The sequence below is a fragment of the Balaenoptera acutorostrata genome, chromosome X, assembly GCF_949987535.1.
Source record: "Balaenoptera acutorostrata chromosome X, mBalAcu1.1, whole genome shotgun sequence".
NCBI classification, from domain to species: domain Eukaryota; kingdom Metazoa; phylum Chordata; class Mammalia; order Artiodactyla; family Balaenopteridae; genus Balaenoptera; species Balaenoptera acutorostrata.
Window position 1 is genome coordinate 108533992 of NC_080085.1, and position 13689 is coordinate 108547680.

Below are 13689 nucleotides of genomic sequence, written 5' to 3' on the forward strand. Positions count from 1 at the left end.
GTGGGGATGGGGCTGGTTGCCTGAATAATCCAGCTCTGACTTTTCACTTGTTGGATTTCCACTGCTTTCCAATGACCACTTACAGAGCCATAATGCACAGAACATCTACTGATGTCCCATTGATACTGATGTGATTTCCCATAGTGGATTGAGGGCCGCACAGCCTATAGCCATTCGTATCTAAAGGTTACGTATAATGGATAATAGAGGAACATGAAATAGCAGAAAGGAATTTGCACAGGAAAAAAAACAGAAGCAGTAAGTAGTTTCAGTGAAAGATCTTACTTGGGTTATACAGAAACTGCAAAGGGGGACTGAAAAAAAGCCAGATGACTCTTACAGACTCAGCAAGAGTTGAGAGTGAAATGGTTTCATATTTTGAAATATAATACTTTTTTATTTCAACCACAGAAAGCCATTTAAAAATAATCTTGTATGTTACAGTTCTTATGCGACATCTTTCACTTGAATGCCTCTTTATGAATTCTTACTCTACCCTCCTGAGGTGGGCAGCGATATGGCACAGATGGGGTAAGTGGAGGAAGAGATTTTAACTGATTATCCAAAGTCACATAATGTCCAGCTCATGACAGAACTCAGAACAAAGTTACAGTGTTTGCCATCAACATCTCCTCATTCTGAACCCACTCAACCTACTGTGCTAGTATTTAGCCTGATATTTCTGCATTTTCAAGGTCACACAGAAAAGCATTTCAACAGATATCTCTCACCGATCCACAAATCTTAGTTGCAGTAACTACTGCAATGGATGACCTGGTAAATCTAATTTAATTTGTGATTTAATAAGAAAAAAAAATGGTGGATTTACTTAGTAGACCAAGAAGTAAGTGAACTGCAAAGTCTACTGCAGTGCTAGAAGGGCAGCAAGGCCTGGCGCTCAACAGCATGTCCTCTGGGCTCAGTCTGCTGCTCTGGCTTAAAGCTCAAAGCTCAGGATCCCTACTTCTTAGTGCTATGACCTCTATGTGATCTCTTACCTTGGCTGTGCCTCAGTTTCCTCATTTATAAAATAGATTTAATACTGATAGCTACCCTTAAGGACTGTTCTGAGAATGCAATGGGCTAATACAAGTAGAGTGCTTAGCATAATTCGTTTTTTTCAATAAACTTTTACCAACAGGGTTGCTATGTGCCAGGCACTGTTCTTGGTTCTGGGGTACAGCCATGAATAAAATGGCTAACTCTGAGCACCAGTGAATTTTAATAGTGAATAATGATTATATAGGTAGTAATGGTAACAACAACAATAATAATATTGAACATTTATAGTATACTTACTGTGTTTTAAGTCCTATTCCAAGTTCTTTAGTTATACTAACTCATTTAATTCTTATGACAACCCTATGTTACAGGTACTGTTTTAGGACAGTTTTACAGTTGAGGAAATGGAGGCCTTAAAAGGGTAAATAATTTGCCCAAGGTAACATGCCTAAGAAGTGGCAGAGGTCTGAAAAATCCATGCTCATAACCGTTGTACTATACGGCCTTACTGGCATATCAAATTTATATGCCATTGCTTACCCTATTAAAAAAGGCAGTCCTTGAAATAACTGAAACATTCTGCTTTTACTTTTTTTTTTTCTTCTGGCCGCACCACATGGCATGTGGAACTTCCCCAACCAGGGATCAAACCCGTGCCCCCTGCAGTGGAAGCACAGAGTCTTAACCACTGGACTGCCAGGGAAACCCTCCACTTTTGCTTCTGAAATGAATAAACATAATCTAATTAAACAAGTCTCAGAGTATATAATACAATTTTTTATATGAGTGGCCATATAATAAATTTAAATAGAAACATAGGTTTGAATACAGTATTAACCTATTAATAAGAAGCTTGCTATTACCTGAATTTGTTTATTCCAGAGGTAAAGTCTTGAATCTAAAATATTATCTCTCTGTATAGTAAAAGTTAATAGAAGCTAACCTATAAGATAAGAGTTGGTCTCATAATTGAACGATAACATTTTAAAGGGCCTCTAATGTATTTAAACTTTTCAAATTACTCCTTGTTTTGAATGATACTATATTAAAACCCTGTTTATATTACAGTACTTTCTCATCTCCGACCTCCATTCCTTCAGCGCTATTCCTCATTAAACGTTATTACAAAACAAATAAACATACATGTTGGGTTATCCTGAAATGTCTGAGATAAAGGACACATTTTTGATATTATAGGTTAATATTATCCACATTTAATAGAAGCATTGTTCAAACATATTCAGATTGTACGATGAAAATAGAAAAGAGATAATCATGAACATCAATATAGGCTATGATCCTATACTGTTGACATTATCAGTGACTCCCCTACAAAATGTATCTGTTTATTTAACTTACTACCCTTTGTTCTGTGACTCTTATAAAAACTGGTTATGGGAAATTTCTTATTGTTCACATTTTTTAATAAATCAGACTCAACAAATCTTACTTTTTTATAATTATAAGAAACTCTAAATCCCTTTTTAATCTATCAGAATCATATTCAATGTATCTTTGTGGGTAGTTCCCCTTCAATTAAGAAATCAGGCTAAACCTGAAAAGAAGATACAAGTGACATACTTAGAATTTATTTTCTACCATGATATGCTATTCTTCTAGGAACAGTGCTTCCACAAAATACATGTTTCTTAAGTTAATTTACATCTTAGATTGTAAAACCACTCAGACAAGGAAATTAATGTTCAGCCAAAACAAAATGCCAGCCAGAAAAATCAATACGATTTGCTATCAAGTAAGGGTGACTTTAATCAAGATGCCTCAAGAACAACATTTTTCTTAAAAGTGGAAAGTGTGCCTCACTACTGTTTTCTCTTTTACCTTCACAAACACAGTAACCACACAATTTTGCAGCCATTTACCTAGTGAAAATAAGAAGACATTTTTTTAGTCCCAGTGTAAAACTCTGCATTCTTGGAAAGAGATTATGCCCTGGATTTTCCGATAGCTTCCAAGTAACTACTACTTTAACGAAATTGCTACCTGAAAATTCGGTAGCAGTATTATTGTTTAACTATAATTTAAGAAGCTATTGTAGATTGGTACTTATGACTTCTAATGAGAAAACCATAACAACCTTTTAACTGAAGGGGAAATGGTTAACTACAGTAATTGCAATCAATAAGACTGTGCTAGTAGTATAAATATTTCTTCCCAAAGAGCGATCCTTACGCTCCTCAGCAGTATTTAAGGTTAGGAAGTACCAATAAATAAATAAATAACCTAATTAGAAATCTATTTGTTATTGATAATACTAAGCCTTAGTTCAAATTTGTAGGTCGCAGAGTAGAGAGAGAAACCCCCCCCTCCCCCAACTCCACCACAAGCAAAACAAGACTTTGATTAAGAAGAAAAGCGAAGCATGGAAAAAAGGGCTTACCAATCACATAGGCTAGTAACAAGGCCAAAGTCACTGTGATTGCTGTGGCGCTCAAGGCCGTGCACTTCCAATTGCAGCACCTGTAGGGTTTGTTGAAGGTAAAGGCAGGTCTGGAAAAGGTGCTTCGAGGAAGTGGCCTGGGAGGAGGCGAGTACACAGTATTGGATGTCAGAGGGTAGTTCTGACTGGCTGCACTGAAGATGGCCGAGGAACCAGATCCATGTTTGAACAGGAAATGCCTGCGGAAAGGAAACAAACAAAAGTTTGGGCTATCAAAACCAAAGCCACTTGCTACAGAAATACAAATTCCACTAATTTGAAACAATCATGCTATGACAAAGCACAGGGGAACTAGGAGAAACTCAACAAAATTTTCATATACCTAACACTTAACTCCAAAGCGCCATTGGTGGTCTCCTTTTTGTTTTCCTATTTTAGACTTTTAAGAGGAGGAAAGAGGTCTTCTTTTCCCTGACTTGTGGACTAATGAAATTCTCAAATTCTGAGCATTAACATTCCACATTTGATGGTATTCACTATACTGCTCCCTTTCATTAAATATAATACTCAAAAACAGAAAGAGAAGTATCATCAGGAATTTTGATAATATGAATGGCCTAGAGACCAGTATTTTATTTAGAGACTAGCTTTCACAGACATATTTTCACCCTATATTTTATTATAAAAATTGCCAAACATACAGCCAAAGGAAAGAATTTTATAATAAACACACATCTACTCAAGAGAATATCAAGTAAAGAGATTCAGTAAATCTGGAGTAGGTCCTAAGCATGTATATTTTAATAAAACGTCCTAGGTAAGTTTGATGTGCGTATCCAGTTGAGCAGCACTGGCCTTAAAAATGCTAGATTCAAATTTTAAAAGATGGTTATCAAATAAACAATTTTAAAAATAAAAAAAACCCCAAAGCCACAGATGTACTTGTCAACTAGATTCTATACTTAACATATGACTATATTCACTCTATCACATATTTATCCACCTCTCCATTCCTATCTTAGTCCATCTTTTTTTAAAACATTTCATTTCATTTTTTATCTCATTTTTCAAGCATTTCAAAGTAAGCTGCATACATCGGTACACTTCCCTTCACATATTTCAACTTTCATATTATTATCTAGAGTTCAATAATTTTTTTATAGATTTTTAATGTAAAATTTATACATGATGAGTTTGAGTTTTTTAGATTCCACATATGAGTGATATCATACAGTATTTGCCTTTCTCTGTCTGATTTATCTCACAGCATAATATCCTTGAGGTCCATCCATGAACTTGTTAAAACGAAGAGCAGCGTGTTGGTTACCGGGAGCTGAGAGGTGGGGGATAGGGAGATGTTTAAGGTTACAAATTTGCAACTAGCAGATAAATAAGTCTTGGAGATCTAATGCACAGTGTTATTATAGACAATAATAATGTAAAATAAATATCAAACTTGCTGAGGCAGGAGATCTTAACTATTCCCACCACAAGAAAGAAATGATAATTATGTGATAGAGGTGTTAGCTAACACTACAAATGGCAATTGTATTGCAATATATAAATGTATCAAATCAACATGTTGGACACCTTAAACTTATAAACTGTTATATGTAAATATAACATAAAAAACTATACACAATGAAATGCACGAATTTTAAGTGTACATTTACTGAGACTTGACAAATGCAATCACCTGTGCAACCTAAACCCCTACCAAGATACAGAGCATTCCCATCACCCCAGGAAGTGCCCTCCTGCCTTTCGAAGTAAATCCCTATTCCCTAACCCCCAGAGGCAACCACTATTTTGCATTTTTTCTACCCTACATTAGTTTTGCCTGTCCTGGAACTTCATACTGCTGTCATGTTTGAATTACTAGAGGATGATTATTGACAGCTCATGACTATTGTAATATGGGTATTTCATAAACAGTAGTGATATATTCACATGTAAGGAGTTGGCATAAAAATATGTTTTTGTGCAATACTTTACCCTTATCGAGTACTAAGTGCCATGCATTGTGTTAAACACTCATTATCTCAGTTAATAGTCATTCATATGAAATAGGCTACATTATTATCTGCATGGTGTATTTAAGGAAATGGAGGCCGAAAGAGGTTAAGTAACTTGCTTAAATCCACCTAGGAAGTGAATAACAAAGCCAGAACGGGATCTCAAGCCATTCCAGCTCCAAAGTCCTCAATCTACTCTACTGTGCTGCCTGGGGCAGTAAAACACACCGCTAAACAAAAAACATTCTGGTGCCACATTTTCATGTAATACATCACAAGACCCTTCCACTGAGCAAAGAGCCAACATCACCTTGTACACGTCACATACACCCAAATGCATAAATCATTAAGAACATTTTAAGACTGATTTTAGCTTCCATTTTTAAAGAACAAAAGCATATATGTTTAAAGGAAAAAACAACTGTCAACATGCCAGTTAATGAAAATATCCACATTAGAGAGTTTTGCTTTAGTACATGAGGATAAAAGTTATTTAAAGGGCAGAATTGCTGAGGGGAGTGGAGATTCACAAGCCTTTCTGGAAGATAATTTGGCATTACGTAACAAAAGACTTAAAATATGAATATTCCTTGTCCAAAAATTATGCCTATAGGAATTTATCCTTAGGAAATGATGTGTATGACAATGTATATAAAAGGTCATTCACTGAAGTGTTATTTATAACAGCAAAAGATAAACACCCAAATGCTCATTAATAGATAGTTGGGTAAGTATATTATTTTATAAACACGCAGTAGAATACTATACAACCATTACAAATTGCACTGTAAAAGAATATCTCTTCATTAGGGAAAGTGTTTACAGATGCCACCAGGTAAAAGCAAGTAGATTTCAAAACAATATGGGCAATAGAATACAATTTTTAAAATAAAAAAATATATATGTTCATGGAAAGATAATAATTTGTGTTACCTTTGGATAGTAGGGGTATTTTTTGAAGTTTTCTGCCTTGAGCTTGTATTGTTCTTGTAACCAGTATCAAAAAGATTGGGAGTGGGATCAGTGGGAAAAATGCAGTGACTAATACCAACCACATGAATAGTGGGTTCTATTTATGTGAACATAATTTATTGAGCACCTAGAAAAGCCAGGCACCAAAGTAGGTACATTATATGCAGTATTTTGATCCTAATACATCTGTGGGGTTGATATTATTATTATAATCTTACAGATGATGAAACAGAGATCAAAAGAGGTTTAGTAGGAGCAAAGTGGTAATGATAATAGTTAGCATAATAATGATAATGAGGTAACATTCATTAAGTGCTTACTTGTGCCAGACATTATTCTAATTAATTCAGAAAGCATTATATGATTTAATCTTCACAACAATCCCATTACAGTAAGTATGTACATTTACAGATGAGAAAACCAGTGCACAGAGAGGTTAAGTAATTTGTCCATGGTCACACAGCTAGTAACTGGTAAAGCCAACTTTCAAGCCCAAGCAGTCTGGCTCCAGAGCCATTGAGCTTAACCACGACATTACAGTACAGTATATCAGGGTTCTGCAGCTAGTGGACACATGAAGCTCTGAAAAGCCTTTGTGCCCAGGCCTTATAGGGCACAGAAGAAGCATGCTTTGTGTTGATTTTGGCATGTGGATGATATTGGATTGAGCCACAATTTTACCCTGTTGCCTTTGGGACCTGAGAGAAAAACGTGAGAATGATGGCTACAGAATCACAGAGTTAGAAGGGATCTCAGAAATCAGCTAGCAGCCCAATACCCTCATTTTGCAGTTAGGGAAATGGAGGCCCAGAGAATAAAAGTGGATTATTTAAAAGAAACATCAGTAGTTAATGATATCAATGTAGTTAGAATCGAGGACTTGCAAAATAGTGTATTTCCACTACCCTGTGCTACCTGCCAACCAGTCTTCACCAGATTACCACCAGGTTCTATCTAATCTTCTGGGTTAACTGACCAGGGCTAACCAAATACCATCTATTCAAACAGTACTTCATAATACATATCTATTTTTCTGTATGTCACATGTTCTCATAGTAAGTTTTAAAGACCATCTTAACTATTTTGAATGAATGCGGAACCATTAGAAAGAAGCTAGTCTTCAGTCGTTAAGACTGTAAAGGAGTTATTGCTGCTTCTAAAGGCACTGAACGTATCCCCAGAATGGACAAAGAGTATGTAGTAGAAATAAGAATAAACATATTTTATTGAAAAAGTGACTCACAGCATTATGTTTCTTCCATTTGATTGTACTTCCTCTTTAGTCCCTGAAATAATCACCTCCATGTCATAAGGAGGTAGATTTCTTCTTTAATGTCTGGCTATCTCTCCCAGCCTATGTTTTCCCCTTTGGCCATCTAATTTACTAGTTGAGGAAGAAGTATAGCACTTTACAAACAGCAGAGTGGAGAAGCCTCCTCATTTCCCCACCACAACTTTGTGGTTACACTGGAGGCGATAATATGTCACTTGCATATAACTGATCCTATACAGCAACACTCTGTGATATGTTCCTATGGGATAGAAGAGAAATCTAGCAGTATGGGGCTTTTTTATTCAATGTTTGGAGATAAAAATCTTCGATCCTTTGCATATTTATGAAGGAGAACAATTGGATTTTTGAGACAATGTAAGTGGCCCCATATGCTGGATATTGATTTGGTTTGGTATATCATTAAGAAGTAGAAGAAAGACAAAGAAAGACAGAGAATTGTTGGCTATTATGATGGCAATTACAAGCAATAATCAATATCCCTGAGCACTGTAATTTCATCTTGATATATACCAAAGGATTTCCAAATGCAGTTTCATAAGTAAAATATTACAACATAATGAATAAATTCAACAGTTGCAGCAGAGCAACATTTAAACTAATTCATATTTGAGTGGAATCCAAATCACAGTCCTCAGTGAGGGTAGATAATAAAATGAGTTCATATACTAAGGTTCCTGTTTTCTTATTAACAAGCTGAGATTAAGATTCTCTGCTGAAAGTGATCTATACTTTGATGTGCATCATGAACAACAGCAATGCAAATGCTATGTATTGTCAAAGGCTTTGCAGTCCATTGTTGGAAAGCGAAACTACTGCCTAAATGTGTTTTCATAGTCCCTGAAAAAAGTAGGAGCATAAAGACAAATGCACACTGCTAGACTTCAGCTATGTGCTCATAAAATCAGATCATCTGTCTAAGCACATTGCTTTTCCCAGGGGACCTGAGGATATACTAAAATGTTGCTATCAATTTCATACAATTGGGGTTTTTTCCACAGAGGAAATGATAAAAATGCAGTTCAAGAGTTTATGTGTAAGTAGTACTCTCCTTTGCATCTGTTTTAATATTCAATTTCAAATTTAAAAAGGAAAAGCAAGATATTACCAAAAGGAAATGGGCATATAAGGAAATTGAAAAAAAAAATATCTTTAAGACTGATGAGACCCAGTGCTGGTAAATGGGAATTTAATAAATGTTCCTGTAAGGATTTTAAAATCATCTATAAAAAAGGAGAAAATGTACTCTCTCTTTTTAAACCCTACATACAACATAATTCTGAGGGTATCTGTTAGCACTAAATGATGTGATTTAATGCGGCACTTGAAATTCTATAGGAAATAGACAGAAATCTACAGCTTTCTAACAACAGATGCATAAATAACCAATGAATTTTTTCTTTTACATCTTGTAAACATACTTATGAGTGTCTAAACCTGCATTCCCTTAGCTACAAACATTAGACTAATTTTTATACCCAGAGGAAGGAATTCAACTTACTTCCAGTTAGAAGCTGAGGTTGATTTAAAACAAATAATAAAGAAGACTGCAATAAAAAGGCCTTGAGTCAAGGTGTTAGGGCCAAATCACATTCAGATAGGATAGCGGAATTCAGGCATTTATTCTTTTTAAAAAATTATTAAATGCATTTTTATTGTGATAAAAAACACAGAGCACAAAATTTACCATCCTATACCGTTTTTAAGTGTATAGTTCAGTAGTATTAAGTATATTCACGTTATTGAGAAAGAGATCTCCAGAACTTCTTCATCTTGCAAATGTGAAACTCTACACTCATTAAACAACTCCTCTTTCCCCCTCTCCCCAGCCTCTGGTAACCACCATTCTCATTTCTGTTTCTACAAATTTGACTATTTTAGATATGTCATATAAGTAGAATCACACAATATCTGTCTTTTTGTGACTTGTTTACTTCACTTAATTTAACGTCCTCAAGTTTTATCCATGTGACTGGATTTCTTTCCTTTTCAAGGCTGATTAATTGTACGTATATACCATATTTTGTTTAGCCATTCATCTGTTGATGAACATTTGGGTTGCTTCCGTCTCTTGGCTACTGTGAATAATGTTGCTATGAACATGGGTATGCAAATATCTCTTTGAGATCCTGCTTTCAATTCTTTTAAGTATATACCCAGAAGTGGGATTGCTGGATCATATGTCAGCTCTATTTTTATTTTTTTGAGGAACCTCCATACTGTTTTCCATAGTAGTTGTATCATTTTACATTCCCACCAACAGTGCAAAGAGTTCCATTTCTCCACATCCTTGCTAACACTTGTTATTTCTTGTCTTTTTGATGATAGCCATCCCAATGGGTATGAGGTGATACCTCATTGTGGTTTTGATTTGCATTTCTCTGATGATTAGTGATGCTGAACATCTTTTCGTATGCTTTTTGGCTGTTTTTCATATCCTCTTTGAAGAAATGTCTATTCATAGGTATTCATTCTTATGCCTCCAAAAACATGAGAAAATAAAGGAAAATGTCATGCTGAGTCAGCCCCATTTTCTTCTCTGACAAGAATATCTAGTGAATATCTAGTGTTCTTTTGTGGCAAAGCTGGTTACAGGCAAGATATCAACCTCAACATCTCTAGTTTTTGCATAATAGCCTATTCTTGATATTCCTTTTTAGGATAAATGCTCCTAAAAAGAGTATTTATCCAAACTCTGTCTGAGCCTAAATGGTATTGTCAGCTTGGACAACCTCTTGGGGGTAACAAATTTTTTTTTATTATTAACAGCTATATAAAGGTGGATTTCATTTTATTTGCCCTAGGTTTCTTTCTTCCAAATTTTAAGTCACCCTGTCCATATGTCCCATTCAAACCTTATATGCCAGGTGTTCATAAAAAAGTTTATAGTCTCTCCATGTTGTTCATAATTTTTAAGAGATTTTTTAAAAAATATACTTTCAGGATATATATCTAAACTTTAATTTTTCTAGGCTTAAGCCTTAGTTCTATAATCTATTCTTAAATGGTAATACTCTATGGTCTAGATTGGTATTCTTGTGATTTTCCAAGTGAGGTAGTTAGCAGCTAATGGGAGAGCTCTTTTAAATATCTTTTTTGTGGCTATTATTCCCTCTTGTCTTTTAATCAGAAGTAATATCTACCCTACCTCCTCAACTGCCTCTGGATTGTATATTCTGTTAGGGCAGGGACCAAGTCAACTTCTAGGTTCCTTGTCTCATACTTCAGAGGTACTCAATGAATATATATTGATTTGCATGATGTTTTTGCTTTTTCTAAAAGGCTCTTGATTCTCTGTACAGAATGAATGAGGCTTGGGACTCTAAAATAACTGTTTCACTCGTGAGCAAATATCTCCTGGTTTACTGAATATAAAAGGACAATTACAAGCTTTCATTTTATTTTCACATAATCTAAAAGAAACAAATAAGTCAAAAAAACAGTTGAGTCACATTTCATCTCTATTTGAGACATCTGAGTAAGGAAAGAATTATTGTTAATAAAAATACTAATAATTAGAAATAATCACTGTGAATGATAATGGCAATAGCAATGACCACTTACTGAACATCTATGTGCCAGGCACTCTGCTAAAATAATTTGTGGGGTTTTTTTTTCTCACTGAATCCTCGAAGTAACCCTATAAGGTAGATGATATTATCCACGTGTCATAGTTTAGGAGGCTGAGGTTGAGCTACTAAGTTTAAGTAAATTTCCCAAGGTCACACAACCAGTAAATGATAGAATCTACTTCAGTTTGTTTGATTACTAGGATGCAATCTACATGAGAGTAGAAATTTCTGTTTGTCTTATTTATTGCTGTATCCCCAGCATCTAGAATTGTGCCTCACAAAGAGTAGGTGCTCAATAAATATTTTTACTTCTATGCACGAACAATGAAACCCATTTACTTAACCACTGTGCACATACTAACTCATGACATCCCTGATGTCACTCTTAATGCTAATCATTAAGGTAATAAAATCTTCTTAAATCACATGATCATCTGGCATTTCTCTGTTCAGAATTAACATATATGAGCGTATTATTCCACTGAATATGTTTTTATGGAAATATTTATTTCAACTCTTTTAATTACAGAATTGACAAATGATATTAGGAGGATACATACTTATGAAAGTGAACTAATTGTCATGTCTCCTTGTTCAGAATACATCAGAACATTTTTCATTCAACAGTGTATCAGACTTTCCTATATAAATTAAACATTTCTGTAACAGGACATTTAGAGATACGTTGGAGCTAGTAGGGTTGGAATATATATATATATATATATATATATATATATATATGGCATATATATAAATGCTAGAGAAAGAAAATACTACGTATTCTATAACGTTTGCTTTATGTTTACCAAGATGCTTTCGTAGACTCCAAAATAAATGAAAATAAACAATTATCCTCCACTTCATAATAATGCCCTTTCAAGTTGTCCTCTCATTCTCTTTCTCTAAGTTAAATCCATGCTCTGTAGATGTAATTTTTAATTTAAAAATTGATATTAAAAAACCCTACACCACTTGAAGGGTAAATATCAAATTAGTATTTTCTATTAATGTAAACGTTCCTGTATTAAAAGGATAAGGCCAACATATAAAAATTATTTACTTAGATTAGTAATCTTACAATTTTTTCATTCTCTTTGTATTTAAAGGTAATTTAGGTCCCGAGATATGGTGTGGAAGCTGTAATCCTTTCAAACTAGAAACAATTTGGAAAGCTACTGAGGGGTGAGACTTTCAATCCTCTTATGATTTTATACATCTTCTCCATGAAGGCATAACAAAATGCCACCCCACAGTTTTCAAGAGTTCATTTCCCACCAGGGAACCATTTTAAATGGGAACAAACATGGAACCTAGGCAAAATTTATTAGCACACGTTTAAAATTAAACCAGACCCCAAATTTTCTAAGATTTAAGAGAATTTCATTCATTTTGTAAAGAAATTCAATTATGTTTCCCTTTGCAAAAGCTGAAAGTCCATTCCCAATTTTACTCACCAGAGCAACCTGCTGATTTTGTAGAATTGGTCTTCACTGGTTACTTGGCTTATTTATTTATTTCTCTTTTTAGAGGAGTGGATAGCGAGCAGAGTATTATATACCTTAATTACCTTTTTATTCACCCTCATTTTCCTCAGATATGTATTATCCTCGTTTATTTTATGAGCCAGTTTACATGGTATACTTTTCTGTATCATTTCTTTTTATTGAATTGTAATCTATATTAGCAAAGACATTTTATTTTAAAGAAAGTGTGTTTCAAACTAAATACAAAGGAGTATAATAAGGACAGAACCCGAGAGTTTACCACTAAGCTCTTCAGGTTAAAAATCTAGATTATCATTCTAATGCAACTTTTAAAGGATGTTGATCAACACTTGCTTTCATTAGCTTTCATTTCTTTGAAAGTCTTACTCATACATGTATAATAAAGGCAAGAATGTTTTTTATAATGCTGTAAAATAACATAAGAAATGCCACTCAAATCAGTCCTCTAACCTATTCAGCATAACGTTTCTCTAAGGGACAAACTGGCAAAGGGCACGGCTGTCCTCTGAAATATCAGCCTCAAAAATCAAAGATGTGGCCTGAGGCAGAAACTGTCCACTCCTGACCAACGTCCATGTTCTCCTTTTCTCTTGGGCACACAGCTAGACTACATTTCCCAGTCACCATTTCCATTAGGTATGGTCATGTGACTAAGTTCTGGGTAGTGAAATGTGAAGGGTGAGAAAAAGTGGTGTTTGACACTTCCAGTCTTCAGCCCTAAAAAATTCCAACCCATGATTCTCAATCTCCTTCTGCATAAGAGAGCAGATTCAAATATGGAAGGAGTCTAGTCCATTCATTCCATGGAATGTTATGAAGTCATAAAAAATATTAAGAATTTTTAACCACAAAAGTATATTAGGGGGCTTCCCTGGTGGCGCAGTGGTTGAGAATCCGCCTGCCAATGCAGGGGACATGGGTTCAAGCCCTGGTC

General features: G+C 34.8%; 1 protein-coding gene across 1 annotated transcript in view; it reads right to left on the minus strand.

Annotated features, from left to right (window-relative positions):
* The window catches only part of TENM1 (teneurin transmembrane protein 1), a 352331-nt gene that overhangs the window by 323573 nt on the left and 15069 nt on the right, over nt 1–13689 (minus strand). Inside the window, exon 2 of the mRNA XM_057538278.1 lies at nt 3401–3639. Coding sequence (XP_057394261.1) covers nt 3401–3639 — 239 coding nt within the window. The remainder of the gene's footprint in view (nt 1–3400; nt 3640–13689) is intronic.